The sequence below is a fragment of the Plasmodium yoelii genome (assembly GCF_900002385.2).
Source record: "Plasmodium yoelii strain 17X genome assembly, chromosome: 13".
In the NCBI taxonomy this organism is placed as follows: domain Eukaryota; phylum Apicomplexa; class Aconoidasida; order Haemosporida; family Plasmodiidae; genus Plasmodium; species Plasmodium yoelii.
This window is the reverse complement of record NC_036185.2, coordinates 665,123-690,852: the sequence shown is the minus strand read 5'-3', so window position 1 is coordinate 690,852 and position 25,730 is coordinate 665,123. Positions and strand designations below refer to the sequence as shown.

At 23.7% G+C, this 25,730-nt stretch overlaps 4 protein-coding genes across 4 annotated transcripts; 2 read left to right on the top strand and 2 right to left on the bottom strand.

The window, feature by feature from the left end:
* Window positions 1-1,406: 1,406 nt before the first annotated feature.
* Window positions 1,407-2,648, top strand: PY17X_1310500 (conserved Plasmodium protein, unknown function; the record flags this gene model as incomplete). Its single annotated transcript, XM_720327.2, has 1 exon — window positions 1,407-2,648. One exon carries the CDS (start codon window positions 1,407-1,409, stop codon window positions 2,646-2,648), a length of 1,242 nt encoding a protein of 413 aa, XP_725420.2.
* A 584-nt stretch (window positions 2,649-3,232) lies between these two features.
* On the bottom strand, window positions 3,233-9,707 carry PY17X_1310400 (conserved Plasmodium protein, unknown function; the record flags this gene model as incomplete). Its single annotated transcript, XM_720328.2, has 2 exons — window positions 3,233-9,326; window positions 9,652-9,707. 2 exons carry the CDS (start codon window positions 9,705-9,707, stop codon window positions 3,233-3,235), a joined length of 6,150 nt encoding a protein of 2,049 aa, XP_725421.1.
* Window positions 9,708-11,062: 1,355 nt separating this feature from the next.
* PY17X_1310300 (TRAP-like protein) lies at window positions 11,063-19,523 on the bottom strand (the record flags this gene model as incomplete). The annotated part of the gene is made up of 2 exons (XM_022957020.2): window positions 11,063-19,269; window positions 19,445-19,523. 2 exons carry the CDS (start codon window positions 19,521-19,523, stop codon window positions 11,063-11,065), a joined length of 8,286 nt encoding a protein of 2,761 aa, XP_022813506.2.
* Window positions 19,524-22,119: 2,596 nt separating this feature from the next.
* Window positions 22,120-25,271, top strand: PY17X_1310200 (geranylgeranyl transferase type-2 subunit alpha, putative; the record flags this gene model as incomplete). The annotated part of the gene is made up of 8 exons (XM_022957019.1): window positions 22,120-22,378; window positions 22,616-23,849; window positions 23,992-24,114; window positions 24,234-24,271; window positions 24,378-24,498; window positions 24,631-24,753; window positions 24,867-24,947; window positions 25,151-25,271. 8 exons carry the CDS (start codon window positions 22,120-22,122, stop codon window positions 25,269-25,271), a joined length of 2,100 nt encoding a protein of 699 aa, XP_022813505.1.
* Between the last annotated feature and the right edge of the window lie 459 nt (window positions 25,272-25,730).

The following is a 25,730-nucleotide window of genomic DNA, read 5'->3' as shown; positions in this document are numbered from 1 at the left end:
CATACTTTTTATAAAAATCATATATTAGATCTTTCCTAATATTTAAAATGTATAGTAAATTATTATGTGATACTTTAAATTTTATCATATAGAATTTTTATATTTGTGAAATATGTTATATTAATTTATTTATCTATCCTTAGAGCAAATATACAATTAAATGCTTTAGAAAATTAATCACGTAAAATGCAAAGAAACACATATATGTACGTAGGCATGCAAATATATACTACGTATAATATATTATTTCACTGAAAACGTAAATTACGTTTTTTTAATAATTTTATAATGCTGAAGGTGTAATAAAATATAAAAAAAATATACATACGAATATGATATAAAGAAAAAAAACATATATATATTATATAAAAATAGCTTTAAGGGGAAAGGCTATTTAACAAAATAATATTCATGAAAAACAGCTTTACCATAAACTTCGAAAATTATAACTATTTTTCAAAATAAAACAAATATAAATTGAATTGTTATGTATAATATTATTATAAAATGAAAGAGAAAAAATAAATAAATGCTTAAAAATAAAATAAATAACGAGGATAAAATTATTAAATAACGGGCAATTTATTTATATAAGCGTGTGTATTCATATATTGAATATTGAATATTGAATACTTTTTTTCTTAAATGTTTATATATTTCTTACATATATACTAGTAAGAAAATGAAAGAATTATATATGTTCATTCTCTCAGCGACAATTATTTTACTCTTTTAAATTTATACAAGGCCTTTCTGTTTTCTTCTTCCTTAACATATTATGAGTTAAAAAACGAACGTATAAAAAATAATAATATAATTATTATTCTACAATATGTAAGAAAAAAGCATAAGGAAAATTGTACTCTCAAAAAATCTAATAATATATAAATTTACAATAAAAATAAATATCGAAATAGCTTCTCACTACAATTTTTTAAGTATACTTTAAAAATGCAATTCAAATGACAATGGTAACAGCACCATCAAAACTATATTATGTGAAACTGTTTAACTCTATATTTATATTTAAAAATATATATATGTATATTTCTAAATTGATATCCATACGAACTTTGACATTTGGTTTATTTGTATAATGGAAAATCGGTTGGAAAAATAAATAGATTTTTTGTAAATTATAAAAAACAGAGGGACATATTTCTTAAAACATATTTTTGGAACTTCATTTTGTGCACGCATATACATTCATATTATTTTCTATATAATATTAACATCTGATTTGTATATGACATAATTTTGGTTCATATATAAATTAAGAGAAGTTTGAATAAAAAGTACAATTCTGAAGAATTACTTGTGTGTATATACATAGTGAATATAAGACATGTACATCATGTGTAATATATAAGAATAAAATTCTTAAAAATAGTCATCTATATTATAATATGTACACTTCTATAAACATGTTTCGAGCTGTTCAAAATATAATCACTTCGAGAGGTTTGCGAAAAAATTGTTGTTTTAGTAGTATAACACAATCAGGATTACATAATAACAACTTAAATACAATCAAAAAATTACGAAAAGCTACAAATTTATCAATAGGTATATGTAAAAATATTTTAAATAAAAATGATTATAATGTAGAGAAAAGTATAGATTACGTATTTCAAAATTTGAATAATAATTATGAAAACAAAGAAATGGAAATAACAGAAGGATATTACTGTTTAAGAAATAAAGGCAATTTAGTAGGTATATCTGAATTGAGTTGCTATAATGATTTAATTTCCGAAAACATATATTTTAAAGAGTTGTTAATTAATATATGCAATACCTTATTAAACAGTACTACTAATAATATAAATAAAACAAAGGATATAATGCCAAATAAAGAAATTATTACAAATTATATACGTCTAATTTATAAAAATAACCAAATAGCTTGCGATAAGAATTTCGAAAGTGTTGATGATATAGACATTTATAATAAAATATATTTAAATAGAAGTATTAAAGAATTAATTGATTACACTTCTTACGTTTTAAATCATTATATACTTTTTCGAAAAAATTTAACACTTAACATGGAAAATATAAATAATAATGAAAATACATATATAGTAAAAAAAAACTACCATCATAAAGAAATTAAAATTGACAATTTTATTTTATGTAAAGGTTTTTCATTTAGTTTTTTAACAATCAAATTTAAAGAAAAAATTACTGAAGAAACTAAATTAATATTAGAAAAGTTAGCTATCCTTACATGCATAAATATATTAATACATAAACCAAAGTATTGCTCAAAATCATATAATTTAGATATTAGCAGTTATTTTCAACAATATTTTATTAATCCAAGTTCCAAAAAATTAAAAGTCGATGAAAAAAAACAGGTGAATAATGATACAACCGAAAAAAAAAACGAAACAAATTATAACAGTATTGAAAGCTTAAAAAAAAATGATAATAAATCATCTGACGATTTTTTATTAAATAAAATTGAATCATTTCATTTAATAAGTGCTCATTTAAAAAACCTACCTCACGAGAAATTAAAAAATATGCCAATGGATAACACAACTTTTGTGGAATTAATATCTCTATTAGAGCAAGAACTGAACATTAAAATTTATATTAATATGCTATATTCTATGGTTAATGAAGATATTGTTATTGTGTAGTTACAAATTTTTATGCACGTCAAAAAAATAAGTTATATTATTTAAGTACCTGTTTGTTATTTTTTTAATTGGTTTTTATTTGCGTGTTTGGGAACATATAACATAAGCTTCTTGCTTTTTTTTATTATTTTTTTTTAAATATTAACTAATTAAATCGAATTTAATTTAATTTTGAAAGCTCCACAAAAAAAATTTCGTTTTTATTTGCTTAGCATATATTGAAACAATTTATGTGTGTATTTTTTTTTTACATATTAATCGATATAATAATTTAAAAGGGAACAAAGAAAACGTTATTTTGAGCTTTAAATAGCTACAAAAAAGTCTTAGACAATAAAAAAATACTTAAAACAAAATTAGCATGCATAGTTTAAATTATATTCATAAGTATATTAAAAATCATTTTATAATTAAAAAATATTATGATGCTGATTTAAGAAAGCATTCATGACAATTCAAACATAGATACAAAGATTGGTACATATATCTACAAATATATATATGAATATTTTTCCACTAATATTAATCATTTGTAAAATATGATTATTTGAATTTTGTTATTTTCTTCGACACCCTTATATATTTTATATAAAGTTGCTATTTATCTTATAGAACATTGAATCATTATCATCATCAGAATATGTAGGATAGTTTTGTTCACTAAAGGATGTATATAAATACTTATAATTTAAATTATATGTATTTTTATTTATATTTGAGTTGTTAGAATAATGCTTCCTATGTTTTCTTTCTTCTTCTAATAACGGATTTAAAGAATGATTTTTTTTGTTTAAAAGACTAGCATTTTTTTTATAATTTGAATGTGGAATATTACATAATATTTGTTTTAAAAGTGTGTTTTTAATATTTAAATTGCTTACATTGCTTTGAAAATGTTTATAATTATTTCCGATGAATATATCATCTGTTTGATCGCAATTTTCATGGGTATTATTATGAAAATAGTTAAAATTGGGATATGAAGATTTTATAAAATTATCACGATAATCATTAATGTAACCAATAATTTCGTCGTCGTCCATATCATTAGAATAATCACTTTGTATGTTTTGTTTGTTATTTTTTATTATTTTATATTGCTTTCGATTTTTTTGAACTTTATTTTGACAGTGCTCATTTTTACCATTAGTTTCCATTTGTTCAGATTTACTTGATGTGCATATATTTATATAATTGTGGTGCGGATTATTATTTTTTATATGCAAATTTCGAACACACTTTTTGTGTTTTCTTTGGTTAATATACTCTGTACAATTGCTATGCATTATTTTGAAACTAAAATTGGTATTACTCTCATATTTAATATTTTCATGACTAAAAAATTTATATACGGTTTTATTTGCATCTATTGAATGTTCACTACTATTATCATTTCTACTAGAATATATTTCACTATTATGCACATCATTTTTAACATTAATTAAGCAAGAACTTTTAAGAGAGTTATTATTAGGTTGCGTAAAATTTTTACTTTCGTGATCGCTTCCGCTGTCTTTTTTATCATTATTGTCTTTAGAAGTGATAAAATTGAAAGATGGCTTTAGAATTTTATCATGATATAATTGATTGCCAATAATTTCAGATGAGTCAATTTCATTATTATACTCAATATTAAAATTAGATTTATCATAATGTAAATATTCATTTTTTAGATCATTCAAATGATCAATATTATTGAAGATAGCGTGAACATTCTCATTGTTAGAATTAGAATCAGTTGAATTATTATTTTTCAAGTGGTTCTCATAAGATATATTTTCAAGCCTAGGGTCGTTTAAATATAACACACTTCCTTCAAATTTATTATTTCCATTATTCTTATTTTCAGTTAATATATCATCAGCATGTTCCTTTTTTATATCTAAAGCATTTTCTGATATTAAGTTATTGTTGTATTTATTTAATATTTTTATTTTATGCTTACAAATGACACATATACAATCATTTTTGTTAACATTATTAGTTTTTTCTAAATTAAAATTTTTTTTATTCAAATTTTTCAATTTAAATAAATATTTGTTGCAATATATACATTGTATATAATTATTATCATTTTCTAGATCTTTATTCCATTTTCTAAGCTTTTCAATAATTTCGTGCATTTCGTCAGTAACTATATTTTTGGTAGATAAGCATAAATTGATAGCATTAGATTCTCCATCCGTATTATAATTACTATTAATATTAACATCTAATTGATTTATTTGATTGTATTTATGAACATCATAAGGCGCATCCTCATTTAAATCATTTTTTATTTCTTCATTATATGAGACGGTATTTTCTTGGTTATAACTTTTATAATATTCCAATATGCTTTCGCTATATTTCTCTAATTTATTTGATTTATTTTTTTTTGTATTTTTAAATATCTTACTCTTATCCAATATGTCTTGGGAAGAACAATCACTATATATGCTATAACCATTCGTTTCATTACCATCTTTATACTCAATAATATTGTACTTTCGTTTTTCTAATTCATCTTTGTTATCATATGTTATGTTGTCATCTTGTGTATTTCCATTACTGTGTTTTCTTCTTCTAATATTATCGCTATACAAATATTTGTAGGTATGTTCCTCATTCTGTTGGTTATCCTTTATATAGTTATCCGAATCAATAATGCTAAGCATTTCTCTAGAATGATCATCAAAATAGTTGCCTTCTTTTTTTGCTTTCGAATTATATATGGCAGCATTAGTAGCAATCCTGTCCTTAATGCGTTTAATGCGATTATTATTATCATTATTATTTTTTTTTCTAAGTTGGTATGCCCCTGATATATTGTTTAGTTTATCTTCATAATTTAACTGATCATCTAATATACCATTATGTTGGGTATCATTTTCATTATATCTGTGTGACAATATTTTCGATGTGAGTTTTTGAGGATTTTTTTTTTTTTTTTTTGTAGAAATATTTCGTAATTTCTTGATTTTATCTAAAATTTCTTTGTTTATTGCATCTATCTCGTTTTTATTATTTTTTTTATATTCCTGTCTTAGTTTGGCTTTATTATTGCAAAGATTATTCATAATGTTTGTATACGAATTATTTAATTTAGAAGTATTTTCCTTTTTATTCATATTATTTGATTCATAAATATTCATACGGAATGTGTTTTTATTTCTTTCTTCTCTATTATGTAGCATATCACTTATATTAAGATAATCATTTTTTAAGGCTCCTGATGAATATATTTTTGGATCTGTTGAAAATTTGTTGTTATTATTATTAGAAAATTCTAAATACATATTATTCCTATTACTTCTCTCTAAATTAATAGATTTTATTAAATATTCATTTTTATTGGATAATATGAAATTTGTGTCTTTGTTGTTCTTTTGTGATATGCTAAGCTTATTATAGATCTTAGAATTTTTCTCTAAGCAATTCTCCAAATTTTTATCATTATTATTATCTTCAAAAATAAAATTATTTTTAATACTTAGCGATCTTATTAAACCGTATGAATTTATAAGATTTGGGATTTCATTATTATTATCATTTGTGTTTATGCGATTAATTTTTTCTCCTAATGATTTGGAAAAGCTAATGTTCGGAGTAATTATATTTATACTCTTATCAAAAAGATTCCCTATGTTAATATCGTGAGCATCAGTAAAAGATTCGCTCTTTTCACCCTCCGAGTCATTTTCTGTATATTTTGTTGTTCCATTACTTTTTATATTTTCTATACTTTTTAAATAAAAGGCATTACTGTTATCATTACAATCGTTTTTTGGAAAATTAAACTGATTAACATTATTTGTAATACCACAAAGAAAATGTCCCCCTTTTATTTGGTCGTTTTCATCTTCTTTTTTGTTAAAATACTTACCCTTTTTTATTATGATATCTTTATCCGTTACGCAAGTAGAATTGCTGCTTTGAACATGATCTAATATATCAGAATATTCACAAATTAATTTATTAGTTATTTTATTGGAATTTATATAAGAATATTTCCGATAACTACTATTTATATTATCCAAAATGGTATAGCAATAATAATATTTATTTTTTTTTATAAAAAATATACTATTATTATTTGAAATAGATCGACAATATTTCTTTAAGTCTATTTTATTATTATTATTTGAAGTAAAAGAACAATAATAGCGACTGTCTATTTTTATATCATTTACAAATATATGCAAATTAATGTTCTGTTTCTCATTTATCCTTTTTGTTATATTTTGTGAAAACAATATATATAGTTTTATTATGTAGACACGTTTTTTTTCAAGTTTAAATAATGATTTTGATAAATGACAATTCTTAAAAAAATTAGACCTTTTAATATTTAATTTTTTTCTTCTTATATATGAGTACATATTTTTATTGTTTATAAGGTTTATATTAATAAATTTTGGGGTAATTGTTTCGATATAGTTAAATGGTGATTTTTTATTCCATTGTTCAGAATATAAAATTTCTTCTTTTTTGGTATCACAATTTAGTGTGTTTTTAAGCATAATATTTTCTTGATTTGTTATTGTTTTTTTTTCTCTTTTTTCTATATTTCCCTTTTCCATTTCATTTAAATATTTTTTTATTTTTTCAATTCTGCTTTCTGTTTGGTTATATATGTCCATAAAATTTATTTGATCGTTATATATGCAATTAAATATAAATTCTTTTTTTGTGTTATCATTAATATTATCATTGTTTAGAAATGAATTTATTAATTTTTCACATTCGTTATTTAGTTTATTTTTTTCAAGTATGTAATTATTTAATCGGTACAAACATTCATTAATCTCTGATTTATCTTTTTTAAATTCATCTTTTATGACAAATCTTTTACATTTCCATTCATTAGCATATTTTTCACAGATATTATTGTATGTATTAGTAAACTTTCTAATGAATTCATTAGTATAGGCATCAATAGATATATTACTATTTTCATTAGGGGATATACCATTACATATGTTAGTATCTACTAAAATATTATCTTTCAAATATTTTAAATAATTGTTTTCCTCTACTAATAAAGGTTTTAATTTATTTTTACGTTTATCATAAAATGACAATATGTCAATAATATCTTTTTCTTTTATTTTGTTATTATAGAAAAATTTATTGAAGATTGTATGTCTTATATCCCTTTCTCTAGCATTATTTTGTGGGGAATTCTCACATATAATATTGTCTTTATGGTTTTCTTTAACCTTTTTCATTTGATTATGTATTTCCATCTCTTTTTGCATATCTTCTTGATCACTTTTATTACTTTTATATATATCATTCTGACAGCTCTCTATTCCATTGATAATATATTTTTCTTTATTTTTTAATGTGATATTTGGGCAATTTGTTTTACCAGTACAAATATTTATGCTCGTGGGATTTTCTGTATCATCGTTTATATCATTGGGATAAGTAGTTATTATTTTCTCTTTGCAATTCGTTTCATTTTTTACTTTTTCATTTCCTGATTCATTTGGTAATTGCGAAAATTTCGATAAGACATTAATTTTTTCATATTTTGATTTTGACAATATTTCGAATTTTTTTTTTTTTCGTTTTTTTAATGCTAACAATTGAAAATTTTTGCAAAATGTATAAAAATATTTATGGTTGTTTTTTTCTAATTCTAATTCTAATTCCTTATTTCGTAACTTTATTTTGCGATTAACATAATTTTTACTCTGTTGGGTTCTGTTATAAAAAACGATATTATTTAATTTTTCTTTAATCGTATATTTCCCTTTCCTATCACTTTTATTTCGCATTTTTTTTTTTCCTTTATTGTGTCTATTTTCGTTTTCATATATATATATTTTATTATTTTCATCACGGTCGTAATTATTTCGAAAATAATTTGTGGATATATATTTTCCTCTTTTTTTATAAATAATATTATCTTCTTTGATATTTTGAAATGATATATTTTTGTTAATACCTTTACTTGGATTCGAACATTTATTATTTTTCCCGCTTTTTGCAATACAACTATTATGAATATGTTCGTTTTTCTTATTCACTGAACACTTTCCAACATTATCTACAGAAGAATATCGTATTTTGTTATTATTGAAATAAACTTTTCCTTTTTTTTTGTTTTTAAATTTTCCATTTGTTTGATTTTTATCAAGTGCAATTATTTTAGATTTCATAAATGATTCTGCTAACTGCTTTTCATTATGATTCTTAATATTTTCGGCATTCACTTTGTCATTTATATTTTCTAATTTGTTTGGTATTTTTTGTAATTTATTATGTCGTTTTTTATATTTTTCATTCTTATTTTTTATATTTTCTTTTTCAACTGTTTTAAGAATTCTTTGAAAGAGACAATTTTCATTGGAAATCAAAAGACCTAAGTTATTTTTAGGAGAAAATAAAGTATCTTTATTAATATATTTCTTCAAAGGATCCACATTATCATTTTTAGGTTTGAATGGGTTATTTTTACTTATAAAATCAGGGTATTCTCTATCAGGGTCTACCTTTTCTTCATTTTTACCTTCACGATTTTTTTTATTTAGATTATTATTACAAATTATTTTAATCGGATCATTTCTTGACTTATATTTGCTATATCTGTCGTCTTCGCAAGTAGATTCAATGCCATATTTTTGAAGAAGTCCGTTTTTTTTGATTTTTTGAATGAGCTTTTTAGATTGAGATAGCTCATTTAATAATCTGTCAAAAGAAAAAAATTTAAACGTAATATATATGCATACGTAAACAGACATTATATTAACGGTCCATTCAGTTCATGCATGGTGTCGATGTGATGATTTATACAAATATAATATATTTAAAATTAGCCATGTGAAATTATATATTTAAATTTATCTTTATGGGGCGTATTAAAAAGAGCCCTGAAGCGTCATATAAGATTACTACATTTTTTGTAAACAATTTATAAATAATAAGATGAATTTTTCGTTTGAAAAGCACACTATGAATAAATACATACACATATGTTATTTATTTGATGAAATATATTTTTTCGTTTTGTTACTCTTCTAAATTTTTATTTTCCGAAGGATCCAATGTAAAGCATTTCTGCATGGACATATTATATTGAGAAACATAATTTATAAAAAAAAACTAATAAATCATTACTACAATATTAAGATTGTATGTTCATATTCTTAGCTAATATGCTATGATTTGTTGTCTTTTAATTTTTTTCCATATTTTGGTTATTTTTCTATGTTATTTTATTTATTTTTACTCATATTACCATTTTATTTTTTATTTTCCGAATTTGTTCACTTATTGGTTTTTATTTCTTTAGTTCTTATAATTTTTAGTTGTGCATATTTTTTATTATGATTTATATTTATTTAATTAATATATATATATATATATATATATATATTTTTACCTGTTTTATTTTCTTTATTTTTTTATTATCATTTATGGTGTATACCATTCAAGAAATATATTTTCCTTTTTTAATAAAACTTTAAATAATTTTAAAATCATAAATTTTATAATTATATGATTTGTGCGTACATATTTTGTTGGAAACCCAAAATAGTTGTATTATTTCTCACACATATTTTTGAGTTGTAAGTAGGCTTAATATTTTTGCAAGGTTAGTTTTATTAATATAAGATTTATATTTTTTTATTGGGTTCGTTACATATTATTTAATATTGCTAAAAGAAAATATTCAATAGACTTATAAAATTGTTATTCTTAAAAAAATTGCATTTTAGATGCTTAAAACAATTTAAGCGTATTTTTGGAAACCTATAATTTTTAATTAATAATACATTAAACCACACAACAAAATCGAAAAAGACGAAAAAAATAGAAAAATAAATGATGAATAAGGGGCAAATGATCAATTATAATAACGGTTATAATAACACGGTTGTAATGGCACATTAAAAAAAATAATTTTCAATTTTATAGAAAAAAGAATCTTAAAATATTATAATTATAATTTTTAATAAAAAATTTATATAAATCATGAATATATTAATCGAATAATATCCTTATTCCATCATATTAATTTAGATATCGCTTGCCAAAAATAACAAAGTATTTAAACAATGCGTTATGAAAATAGTGGAGGATATTTTCGTTGCATATAAATTATATGATAAAATTTTCAGCTAATAAAATTGCAGGGGATGGTGTGTGTAAATAACACGTTATTATATATTTATTATTTCGTCTTATGTAATTTAATGTTATTTTTCTATTATATTATTATTATTATTCATTTGTATAGTTATAATAAATTATGCTCATCAATTTGTGAAAGCACCCTTATATAAATATTTGTTAATATGTGTGTATGCACTTAGATACACATTTATATAATATAATTTGCATAGAAATATAACTTTTTAATGATGTGTTTGATTTTAAACAAGAGGTTTACAAAATATGCACATTCTTATATTTGTATTTATCTATGACCAATCATCATTAACGTAACTAATATCACCACATGTTACTTCCTCTCCTTTATCATTGTTTATTATATTTTTTGGAAACTCATCATATTCGAAATTCATAATGGGAGTTTCGTTCGTTTTGTAAGAATTAATTTTTTTAAGCATGTACATAGACATAAAGACTATGAATACAGCACCGAATAATGACATACCTGCAAGTTTTAATACTCTATTATTAGATGATTTGCTTTTTTCTTTTTCTTCTTCTTCTTCTTTTCCATTGTTATAACCTTCTAATGTGTTTTTTATGTCTTTTTGGATTTTTTCTTCTAAAATTTTATCAATACCATTAGACATATTTTTTTGAAAAGGATTTTTAGCGTCTTTGGAATCTATAATATAATTATTCTGCCCAACGATAATATATTTATTTTCATCGATTTTCCCTTGTGATTTTTTGAAAAAAATTTTATGAACGCTTTTTGTATCTGAATAATATTTATAAGGATAATCATTTTTTTCACCTGAAATTTTTTTTGATTTTTCTACGAAATCATCTAGCATGCCTAGTTTTTCGTTTTGATCATATTTATTTCCATTTTCGTTACTATTAACATTATCATTTACTACATCACTAATTATTTCATTTATATTAAAATCATCACTATCATCAATTACGTCGTTTTTTTCAGTTTTTTCGGTTTTTTCGGTTTTTTCGGTTTTTTCGATTTTTTCGGTATTAGAGTTTTCTGTAGATACATCGTCTTTGTCTTTTATAATTGTACTTTCTGGATTTACATCAGATTCTCTAGCCGTTTCGTCACATTTTTCTTTTATAGTAATTACATTTGGTGGACAATTAGTATTATCTTCTATTATTAGTTTTTTTTCGTCTATTTCCTTATTCATAGATATATCTTCTTTCTTTATAACAGCTTCGTCTTTCTTTATATCAGTTTCTTTCTTTATATCAGTTTCTTTCTTTATATCAGTTTCTTTCTTTATATCAGCTTCGTCTTTCTTTATAACAGCTTCTTCTTCTTTCTGTATATCAGTTTCTTCTTTCTTTATATCGGCTTCTTCTTTCTGTATATCAGTTTCTTCTTTCTTTATATCAGCTTCGTCTTTCTTTATATCAGCTTCGTCTTTCTTTATATCGGCTTCTTCTTTCTTTATATCGGCTTCTTCTTTCTTTATATCAGCTTCGTCTTTTGCTTTTTGTATATTAATACTATCATGTGGTAATGCATCTCTTTCCACTTTAATATCTAGATTATATGATTTGTCTTCAGAAATTTGTTCGCTTATTTTTCCATTGTTATCAATTTTTTCTCTATTATTATGTTCGTCTAAAATGGTATCCGCTTTATTTTGCATGTGTATGGTATTATATTCATTGCTTCTGCCTTCTGAATTATCAACATTAAGATCTTTTTCTAATATATCTTCAATATTTTTTTCATCTATTAATAATTTTTTCTCGTCATTATTTACTACCCCGTGTATAATTTTATCATCAGGTATATGACTTACCACATCTTTATTATTTTCACTTTCTTTTTGAATATCTTCCTTTCTTGATTCCATATGCATATTCTCATCAGAATCGCTATTTAGAGTTTTGTTTACGCTTTTACCTGTGTATATTATTTTAGATTGATCATTAATAATATTGCTCGTTGATGAGTCTATATTTTGATTTGGGACAATAATTTCTTCTTCTTCATTATCATCACTATTATCACTATAATTTGTGGACTTAGTTGATTCGTAGCCATCTAAATTTTCAATTGCCTCATCTTTATCTGAAATTCGTCCACCATTTTCCTGAATAATTTTATTGTCATCAATACTTATTCCCTTATCTATAATGTCACTGGCATCGATAGTATCAACTGGTTTATGCTCTTCTATTGTTTTAGTTTCTTCGAGAGGTTTATGCTCTTTTATTGTTTTACTTTCATGTACAGGTATAATTTCTTCTACTGTATTGTTTTCATGTACCGGTATACCCTCTTCTACTGTTTTAGTTTCATGTAGAGGTATAACTTCATCTATTACTTTATTTTCATCGAGAGAGATATCTTCTTCTATTGTTTTAGTTTCTTCGAAAGGTTTATGTTCGTCTATTACTTTATTTTCATATGTAGGTATAACTTCTTCTATTGTTTTAGTTTCATGCACAGGGATATCTTCTTCTACTGTTTTATTTTCATACACAGGTATATTTTCTTCTACTGTTTTTGTTTCATATGTAGGATTATCTTCTTCTACTGTTTTAGTTTCATACACAGGGATATCTTCTTCTATTACTTTATTTTCATCTAGAGGTTTATGCTCTTCTATTACTTTAGTTTCATGCACAGGGATATCATCTTCTACTATTTTACTTTCATGTACATGTTTATGTTCATCTAATGTTTTAGTTTCATATGTAGGCATATCTTCTACTATTTTAGTTTCATATGTAGGTTTATGCTCTTCTATTGTTTTGGTTTCTTCGAGAGGTTTATATTCTTCTACTATTTTAGTTTCATATACAGGTTTATCTTCGTCTATTGTTTTAGTTTCATATACAGGTTTATCTTCTTCTACTATTTTACTTTCATATGCAGGTATATCTTCTTCTATTGCTTTAGTCTCATGTACAGGTTTATCTTCTTCTACTGTTTTAGTTTCATGTACAGGTATATTTTCTTCTATTCCTTTAGTTTCATATGTAGGTTTATCTTCTTCTACTGTTTTACTTTCATATATAGGCATATTATCATTTACTGTTTTAGTTTCATATGTAGGTATATCTTCTTCTATTGTTTTAGTTTCATGTACAGGTATATTTTCTTCTATTCCTTTAGTTTCATATGTAGGCATATTATCATCTACTGTTTTAGTTTCATATGTAGGTTTATGCTCTTCTATTGTTTTGGTTTCTTCGAGAGGTTTATCTTCTTCTACTATTTTAGTTTCATGTACTGGCATATTTTCTTCTATTCCTTTAGTTTCATATGTAGGCATATTATCATCTACTGTTTTAGTTTCATATACAGGTTTATCTTCTTCTACTGTTTTAGTTTCATGTACAGGTATATCTTCTTCTATTGCTTTAGTCTCATGTACAGGTTTATCTTCTTCTACTGTTTTAGTTTCATGTACAGGTATATTTTCTTCTATTACTTTACTTTCATATACAGGTTTATCTTCTTCTACTGTTTTAGTTTCATATGTAGGTATATCTTCTTCTACTATTTTAGTTTCATATACAGGTTTATCTTCTTCTACTGTTTTAGTTTCATGTACAGGTATATCTTCTTCTATTACTTTACTTTCATATACAGGTTTATCTTCTTCTACTGTTTTAGTTTCATATGTAGGTATATCTTCTTCTACTGTTTTAGTTTCATGTACAGGTTTATCTTCTTCTACTGTTTTAGTTTCATATGTAGGCATATCTTCTACTATTTTACTTTCATATGCAGGTTTATCTTCTTCTACTGTTTTACTTTCATATGCAGGTATATTTTCTTCTATTGCTTTAGTTTCATGTACAGGTATACTTTGTTCTACTGTTTTAGTTTCATATACAGGTTTATCTTCTTCTACTGTTTTAGTTTCATGTACAGGTATATTTTCTTCTACTGTTTTAGTTTCATATGCAGGTATATTTTCTTCTATTGCTTTAGTTTCATGTACAGGTATACTTTGTTCTACTGTTTTAGTTTCATATGCAGGTTTATCTTCTTCTACTATTTGACTTTCATGTGTAGATTTATGCTCTTCTATTGTTTTGGTTTCATCTAGAGGTTTATGTTCGTCTATTGTTTTAGTTTCATGTAAAGGTTTATCTTCTTCTACTGTTTTAGTTTCATATGTAGGCATATCTTCTACTATTTTACTTTCATATGCAGGTTTATGCTCTTCTATTGTTTTGGTTTCATCTAGAGGTTTATGTTCGTCTATTGTTTTAGTTTCATATGTAGGCATATCTTCTACTATTTTAGTTTCATGTACAGGTATATCTTCTTCTAATGTTTTAGTTTCATATATAGGCATATTATCATTTACTGTTTTAGTTTCATATGTAGGTATATCTTCTTCTATTGCTTTAGTTTCATATGTAGGCATATCTTCTACTAGTTTACTTTCATATGCAGGTTTATGCTCTTCTATTTTTTTAGTTTCATTTACAGGTATATTTTCTACTGTTTTAGTTTCATATGTAGGCATATCTTCTACTATTTTACTTTCATTTACAGGTATATCTTCTTCTATTGCTTTAGTCTCATGTACAGGTTTATCTTCTTCTACTGTTTTAGTTTCATGTACAGGTATATTTTCTTCTATTCCTTTAGTTTCATATGTAGGAATATTATCTTCTACTGTTTTAGTTTCATGCACAGGGATATTATCTTCTACAGTTTTAGTTTCATGTACAGGTTTATCTTCTTCTACTGTTTTAGTTTCATGCACAGGGATATTATCTTCTACAGTTTTAGTTTCATGTACAGGTTTATCTTCTTCTACTGTTTTAGTTTCATATGTAGGTATATCTTCTTCTATTGTTTTAGTTTCATGTACAGGTATATTTTCTACTATTTTAGTTTCATGTACAGGTATATCTTCTTCTATTGCTTTAGTCTCATGTACAGGTTTATCTTCTTCTACTATTTTAGTTTCATGTACTGGCATATTTTCTTCTATTGCTTTAGTTTCATATGTAGGCATATTATCATCTACTGTTTTAGTTTCTTCGAAAGGTTTATGTTCGTCTATTACTTTACTTTCATATGTAGGCATATTATCATCTAATGTTTTAGTTTCTTCGAAAGGTTTATGTTCGTCTATTACTTTACTTTCATATACAGGTTTATCTTCTACTGTTTTAGTTTCATGTACAGGTATATTTTCTTCTACTATTTGACTTTCATATGGAGATTTATGCTCTTCTATTGTTTTGGTTTCTTCGAGAGGTTTGTGTTCGTCTATTACTCTACTTTCATGTACAGGTTTATGTTCTTCTACTGTTTTAGTTTCATATACAGGCATATCTTCTTCTATTGTTTTAGTTTCATATACAGGTTTATCTTCTTCTACTGTTTTACTTTCATATGCAGGTATATTTTCTTCTATTGCTTTAGTTTCATGTACAGGTATACTTTGTTCTACTGTTTTAGTTTCATATACAGGTTTATCTTCTTCTACTGTTTTAGTTTCATGTACAGGTATATTTTCTTCTACTGTTTTAGTTTCATATGCAGGTATATTTTCTTCTATTGTTTTAGTTTCATGTACAGGTATATTTTCTACTATTTTAGTTTCATGTACAGGTATATCTTCTTCTATTGCTTTAGTCTCATGTACAGGTTTATCTTCTTCTACTATTTTAGTTTCATGTACTGGCATATTTTCTTCTATTGCTTTAGTTTCATATGTAGGCATATTATCATCTACTGTTTTAGTTTCTTCGAAAGGTTTATGTTCGTCTATTACTTTACTTTCATATACAGGTTTATCTTCTACTGTTTTAGTTTCATGTACAGGTATATTTTCTTCTACTATTTGACTTTCATATGTAGATTTATGCTCTTCTATTGTTTTGGTTTCTTCGAGAGGTTTGTGTTCGTCTATTACTTTACTTTCATGTACAGGTTTATGTTCTTCTACTGTTTTAGTTTCATATACAGGAATATCTTCTTCTATTGTTTTAGTTTCATATACAGGTTTATCTTCTTCTACTGTTTTAGTTTCATGTACAGGTTTATCTTCTTCTACCGTTTTAGTTTCATGTACAGGTATATTTTCTTCTACTGTTTTAGTTTCATGCACAGGTTTATCTTCTTCTACTATTTTACTTTCATATGCAGGTATATTTTCTTCTATTGCTTTAGTTTCATGTACAGGTATACTTTGTTCTACTGTTTTAGTTTCATGTACAGGTTTATGCTCTTCTATTGTTTTGGTTTCATTTACAGGCATATCTTCTTCTATTGTTTTATTTTCATATGCAGGTATATTTCCTTCTACTGTTTTACTTTCATATTTAGGTATATTTCCTTCTACGGTTTTGCTTTCATGTACAGGTTCATATTCTTCTACTTTTTTAGTTTCTTCTAAAGGTTTATGCTCATCTACTATTTTACTTTCATGTACAGGTATACCTTCTTCTACTGTTTTAGTTTCATGTGTAGATATATTTCCTTCTACTGTTTTATTTTCATCTAATGTAGAATGTGATTCTATTATTTTAGTATTATCTATTGGAATTTGCTTACTTAAAATATTGCTATCTGATACAATTGTTTTGGAATTTTCAGGATTTTCTTCACCTTTATTTTCTACATTTCCGTTTTGTGTTATTTTATTCAATTCTTGGTCAGTAACAATTTCTTTGTCTTTTTTTTCAGTTTCACTTTTTGTTTTATCTGGAAATATTTGTTTGTCTTCATATTTCTCTTTATTTGATTCTGATTCTTCTTTTGGCAATGTTTGTTTATTAGATTCTGCATTCCCATTATTTTTTTCGTGGTCTACACTTGTATATATGGGGTCAGCTTTCATTTCAGATGTGTTATCAACCCTCATATTATTATTAATTGTTGTTTCGTCGGTATTTTTATCAATGCCTTTTATTTCTTTATTTTCGGCAATTACATTCCCTTCATATTTATCTCCATCTTGTGCACCATCGATGGGATCATCAGTATGTTTATTATTTCCATTTAATTGTTTTTTTTCTAATATTCGTATATCGGTTGGATTTTTAGTAATATTCCCGTCTGAATCGTTATTAATTTCGGATATTTCCTTCTCCACTTCACCATTTTGTTTAGGGTGATAATTTTCAATTACCTTGATCTCTTGGTCATCTTTATGGGGTTCGTGATTGTCTCCTTTTTTTGAATCGGTATCTTTTGCAGGATATTTTTTTAAGTTCGAATTCCCAGATACTGTGTATTGGGGAGGTAATATTTCCGAAATTATGTTCGTATCAGTGAGATCTTCTGAGTTTCCTTTTGTTTCTTCTTTATATCCGGGAGGTTTTATATTTAAAAGAGCATATTGCTTGTTTAACATTGCATTTATTCGGTTGTCTATGAATTCATGTATTGCTTTAATTTTTCGTGCATTAGCTTGGGCTTCTGTTTCGCCTTCTCGTATTTTTTCTATAACTTTTCGTTCAATAGTATCTTGATATTCTTTTTGTTCTGCTTCATCGTTAAGATCTTTTATTATTTTTTTATATTCATATTTATCTCTACTTTTTCTTTGTTCTTCCGTGCAAGGTGGCAAATCTGTACATTCTACATAACGTTCTACAATTTCATTATCTGCAACAAAAGGTTTAAATTTATAGCCAGCATCACATGTACCCCTACAATCATATATTATATTAGAGCAATCAATTTTGAAATCTTCTTTAACAGATATTGAATAATCAAAAGTATTACTGCAAGTTGGGATATAATGACGTAAAAATTTAGTAGCTTTTGTTCTAGTAATATTTAAAGGAATTTCTTTTCGTCGTTGTCTAAATTCACATGGACCAGACCAATCACTCCAATCATTATATTTATTGCAAAGTGATCCATGTGTTAAATGATAACAAAATTTCTTTACACTGATAACTAATCTATTATCATAAAGACCAGAAAGCAAATGTGCAATAGGATAAAGTCCGTCTTCATCGAGCCTCGTTTCTGAAAGTTTATAAACCATATTAGAAGAATACATAGTATTTTCTGAAATAAAATAAATTCCTAAATCTTGGTCTCTTTTATCCCTAATAAAATTTATTGTTTCCTCACTGTAATCTGTTAAATCTGTTTTGTCAAATGCCTTGCAAATAATGATAACATTTTTTTGATTTTTCATTACTGGATCGCTTAATATAACATTTTCATGATAGTCTATTATTGAATTTTTCAAGTTGGTTTCTTTTGGTTCGTAATGAGCATATTTTTTATATGCATCTTCAATTTCACGAGCAAATGGATGCTTTTTTATCTTCCCAATAGTTTTAATATTTTTATATACTATCTTTTCATCAAAAATTGAAACTGAAATAACATTGCCTATACTTAATCTCATATAATTTACTGTACCCATAATCGCATATATTAGGTGATTTAAAAATTCATTACTATTAACTTCTTCTGCACTTATTAGAAAATGAATGTTCATCCCCTTACAAAAATCAAAAATATACGGGGGGGGAGCCTCAAGTTCTACAAAAAAAATAATTAAATATGAATGAATACGTAATATACTAGGGAAGCAAAATGCATATGCAATATATTTATATATTTTTTTCTTTTTTTATCAAATAATAAAATGTAAAATTTTTGATTCAATCAAAGGCATTATTATTATCTATGTCTTTTTTAATATTATAGTTTTTACCCAAAAATGACTTCTTCAGTTTTCCCCCAAAAGAGAAACTGAAAAAACTGAAAATAACTAAAATAAAAAAAAATTTCATCTTGGTATTTAAAAAAAAAGAAAACGTATTAAGATTTTTAAAATATTCTAGTTAAAGCGAAAAATGCATCTATTATAGAATATATAATTGCTGTATAGTTTTTTGAAAGTGGAGTTTAATCTCATTGTTGATTCTATACATAGATGCAACCACATTTTTATAATTTATTAGAAAACATTTATTTAGTATATATTTTTTAAATCTGTACAATATATAGTTTATTTTTCACATTTTTATGTATTCACAGTACGTCATAAATAATATATTACTGTAGACATATATAACACATTATTTATTAGAATTATGCATATTTATATATATCTACAAACAAAAATTTTATGAACCAATAAAACAAAATAAAGATGCCATATACAATCGAATAAAATCTAAAATAATAGAAAAATATATAATTTTATAGGATGTATATATAAAAATTATGTATATATAATTTTAGGGTGGCTGTCTTTTTTTTTATCATACTGATAACACAATATTAAAAAAGCTAAACATTATGTAAAGATTATGATATTACTATGATTAAAAAATAAAATAAAACTATTTGGAAATATATATTTTTATATTATATTTTTTATTTTACAATATAAAATTATAATTAACACCAGAATGAATTATAAAATGAATGCATGCAAAAAAAAACCCGATTGTTAATAAAATGCTAAAAGCCTACAACCTATCCATAAAAGTAACGTGGTCATATGATACAAATTGCCCTATTTTATTTTAATATTTTTTTTTCTTTTATTTTTACACTACACATTTTTTCCACGTCAAATAAAAACTTAATAAATTATCAAGTATATAATAATAAAATTATTTTTTAATTGGTTCATAATTTTTACCAGTATGAATCTTTTTGGCTGTATTTAATTTTCTCTTTAACAGTTTCGATCAGAAAATAACTTATGAGGGTATATAAAAAAAAATTGTTAATATTATATTTTTATTTGCTTGCATGTCGAAGTTTATAAATGAGTATACATTTATAAGATAATAAGCTGCCAAAAAATTACATTTGCAAATAAGTTAAGATTATTGTATGGCATTTTTTTAATGATAGTGTTATTTTTTTATAGCTATATAAATGTGTGAACAAATTATTTTATCTTTAATTCTTTTGAAATGCGAAAATTTCGTGGATTATAGAACAAGGGTAACAAATAAATGAATATATATATACATACGTTTTTATACTTGTGTAGAATTTACGAAAAACTACAATTTATTATATAGAATCATTCTATCTATGTTCTATATCAAATGATATATCATAAAATAGAAAAGATATTTATTTTATTCTCCATAGTTAAAGAAAAGTTAAAGCATTAGTTTGTATATATCAACAACACACACATGTATATAGATATTCTTCTATTTTATTTATTTTTGTTAAATAATTTCTATTATTTTGTAAATTCTATAAATAATAAGGATTTTGCATAATACAATTTTCCAAAATGTTTATGAAATATATTCAGCTTAAAAAAATATATGATAAAAATAATGGTGTGTTTTTTATAAATTTTTACACATGTCTCTATTTTATGATTTATAAGATAATATAAAAATGAAAGCAAGGGCAAACTTAAAATATAATATCCCTGTTAAAATATGCTGTATATTTTTGTGAAAATAAGCTACAAGTATAATTTAAAGAACATATGTAAAAGATAAATTTATAACAATTTCAACCAATTTAACTATATATTTTTAGATGCAATATACCATATATTTTATTTGAATTATTTGTTATTGGAAATGTGAAAGTGCTTATAACACACATCCATCTGACCTTTTGCTTAGTTAAAAGGGAAATCCACAAAGTTTGAAAGTTTCGTGTTTTTAAGTTTAAAATTATATAAATAAATATGGAGTTTAAAACAAATAATAGTATGGATACGCATATGAAATAGTATATTCGTTTGGTATTCTTTCCTGTTTATGTTATTTTTAAATGGTAATGAGTATTTATTTTAAATAGCTATTTGAAATTTGTGTTTTTTTTTTTCAATTCTATAATTTGTTTAAGAAATGGTATTTCATCGTTTGAAAATAAAATAATTTTTTTTTTTTATTTTATAAATACACATAGAGTCATTATTTATTTAAATAGTAATTAGCAAAAAAAAAAAGTAGAATGATTATGCTATATTTCGTTGTATGATAATTTCTATACTCATTCGTAAGTGTAGCTTTATCTATGGTTTTATTTGAATTTTTTTTACATATGAATTTATTCTGAAATTTATTGGCCATTAGTATATAAATATTGTAATTGATGTTACTAAATCTGATATGGTTTTATTATAATTTTGTTTATTGGTTTTATTGTATTTAATTAATTTTTTATATATAACATTTTGGAATTTTAATGGGCTTAGTTTTGGATTTGGGGCTATCAAATCTGTGTTTAAAAATAATGCTTTCCCATATTTAAGAATATATTATAAATAATAACTATATATGTTTAATGAGGAAATAAAATTCTATTAAGTAATTTTCTTTGAGATAAAGAAAATAATATATAGGGCTTATATAGTATTAACCTAATTATATTTTGTTTGCAATACAATACAAAATGCATGGTAGGAAAGCAAATAATTATAAAGAGGAATACGGAAAGTTAGAAAAGGTTAAAGAACTTATTCCTGTTGTTAATGATTTAATTATAAAGAAAAAAACATCTAAATATGAAAAAAAATATATTCAAATGTCATCGACAATTTTAAGGAAATGTCCTTATATCCAGACATTGTGGAATTACCGAAAGGAATATTTTGAATTCATAAAAGATGAATACTTAAACAGAAACGAGAAGATTCATAATGATCCGAAAGGTTATATATTGCATGAAAAAAAAACAAAATAATAAATATGAAAAAAACAATATATGTAAATTGATCAGCATATTTTGTAGTTACCTTAATTACACATTTAGCCATTGATGTAATTGTTATAATGGATTAAGAATATTTTAAAAATAATCAATTTGTGTGTGATTGATTGCTTATTGGAGCGTTTATTTGTGTATATATATCAATATATATATTTTTATTTTTTCCCTTTTCATAAAGCAGGTGATATCGAAGAGAAGAAAAGTGAAGAATTTAAGAACGAGCTAAAAGAAATGATGGAAAATGAGAATTCAATGATAGAAGATATTTTAGTTAAATTTAGCAAATGCAACGAATTATGGTTTCATAAACTTTGGATAATTAAATATTGCATTAAAAACGATTTAATAAATCTTGAACATTTACTAAACGAGCTAGAATATTGTAAAAAATCACTTTATATAGATGACAGAAATTATCATTGCTGGAATTATCGATCTTATATAATATCTTGCATAAATATATATAAAAAAAAAACAAATGAAAACTTACCAACAAATATGGGGAGTGTTGAAATAAATGAAGATGATAAAAACAAACATGTAGAACAAAATGTGAACAATTTTAATGTTCAAACATCTAATTGTGAATTATCAAAATTACTTATTGAACGCAATTTTTCGAATTTTTCTGCATGGTTTTTAAAATATTCTCTAAAAGAGGAATTAATTAATATTAATGAAGAGTTGGAGTTAATAAAGAATGCAATATTTACGGATCCATCTGATCAAAGTTTATGGGAATACTATAGATGGTTTCTTTTTAAAAAAGGGAAATATGAAGAAGAGATATTTTTTATTACTTTAGAAAATAATTCTCTCTACATTTTTTTTCAAAATATTGTTAAAATAAATACAGACAAATCAAAATGTTATGATTCCCAAAACGAGGAAATATGTGGTGAATGGGATAGACAATTTATTATTAATAACAGTGGAAATAAAAACCTTGAGTCTTATATATACATTTTTAAAGTTAATGAAAATATTAACTTGAGTAATTTTAGTTATTTAAAATTGTCAATATGTTATTATAAATATAATATACATACGCCTCAAAATATAAATTATGAAGAAAATGTATTACAAGATTTGTTAATTGGTTATGATCACTTAATCCCAAATGAAAAAAATCAGTATAATATTATATACGAAATAAATTTTGAAAATTTCTCAAAAAATTCCCATTTTAAATTGTTATTAAATTATAGTAAAGAAAATAACAAAGAGGATCAAACATTATGTAAAAATAATTGTGTAAAGCCATATACCAATTTGTATAAATATATAAATGATACAAATATACGCTTAAATCTAGCAAAAAATGTAAATTTTCATTTATTAAATTTTGAGCTTGAGCAAATTAATGAATTGTTGTGCTTAGAAAGTGATTGCAAATATGCACTATTTACAAAGTAAGTGTGTAGTAAATAAAAAAATATTTTATAATGCATAAGTCAGATAATATGTTTTGTGGTTATTTGATACATCTATATTTATATAGATATTTGTATGTTATATATTCATTACACACATCACATTCCATTTTTTTTTCAGATATGAAATTCTAAAAAAACTTGAAAGATTTGATGAGCTTTTTGAAGTTATTGATAAATTAAAAGAAATTGATAATATTAGGATAGAATATTATAATGATAAGGAATCTGAACTACGAATACAGTAAAATTGCATACGTGATATTTTTGTTAACTTTTAAAGTATAAATACCATCATACATTATGCTTGTATATATGTTTACATAACATCGCATTTATATGCCTGTTTCATTTTTTTTACAGACAAAAAGTTTATGATTATTACCGAAGCTCCAAAATTGGTTAGTTTCAAACTTAAAATATATTATATGCATGCATATTAACACTTTGTAATTTCAGCAAAATAAAAGTATAAATTCATTTTAAACTTTAATATTTTATTAACAGAAGATAATGATGAAATTCTCGATCTAAGTGGATTAAATATAGAGAACATAATTTACCCCTCCTTGATTGAAGCATTTTATATCCAAAAAATTAACCTATCAAATAACATCTTATTCGAATCGTAAGTGAAAATTTCAAGGCAAATAAAAAAACAGGAATTACACAATTCAATTGTATATGGCTAAATTAGGTGGTACTATAATCCTGTTAATCTTACTAATCTTATTATTTATGTGTTTTTTAATTCCATTAGGTGGTCAGGAAAATGCACAATAAATTTTTTATATAACTTAAAGGAGTTACATTTGTGCAACAACAAAATAAAACAGCTGAGCACCCTTATGAAGAATTTGTATAACCTAAAACTGTTGGAAATGTAATATGCAAAAATATAATTATATCGTTTAATTCATTTATTTCCATTTCGATATATATATATATATATATATTTTTTTAACAATGTTTTATCCCCTTTAAATTTAATTTCAGGCTTGACGTAAGCAACAACGAATTAGTAAAATTGGACGAAGAACTGGATAAATATGAGTTTGACACCCCCCCTTTACTAAAGTAAGAATAATTAAACTAAAAACATAATTGAAATATGTTCGTTTGGGTATAATATGCATAAAATACATTATTTTTTAATTAATATTTAAAAAATGTTGAAAATATCTGATTTTTTAAATATAATTAAATTTTTATGGCAACATACAATTATTTCTTAAAAATGGACACACATTCATTTTATATACACATATTTTTTTTTTAAGGGAAATAAATATCAGCAATAGCAACATCGTATTGTTGTTAAATGACAAATACAAAAAAATAAATAAATTGAGCAATCTTCATGTTACTTTTAAAGGTGTAGAAGTTGTTTTATTAAAATAATAATACTTCAAAATGGGAAAAATAAGATGAAAAATTATAGTAGAATAAATATCCATACCTTTAATTATTTTTTTTTATTATTTTATGTACATAATTTCTGAAGAGAATTAAACAATGTGCTGACAAATATGTCATAACATTTGATGCCGATATTCAAAAAAAATTAACTCACTATTTTGTATAAATGCATTTATATTTTTTTAAGTATAATACATTTTTCCGAATAAAATAAGCATTATGCATATATTATAAGGGTTAAATAAAAACATATGAACTTTTTTATATGCGTTTTTTGGATTACAAATTTTAAATTATAAATCAAATAATTTAAAAAATGGATAACCACGGAGGAAAACAAAACAATCGTAAACAGATTATAAAATAAAAAATATATTGAAGAGTTTGAAACAAAGACAAACATAAACATGTGCTATAAAATCATCTATATGTATAGGCATA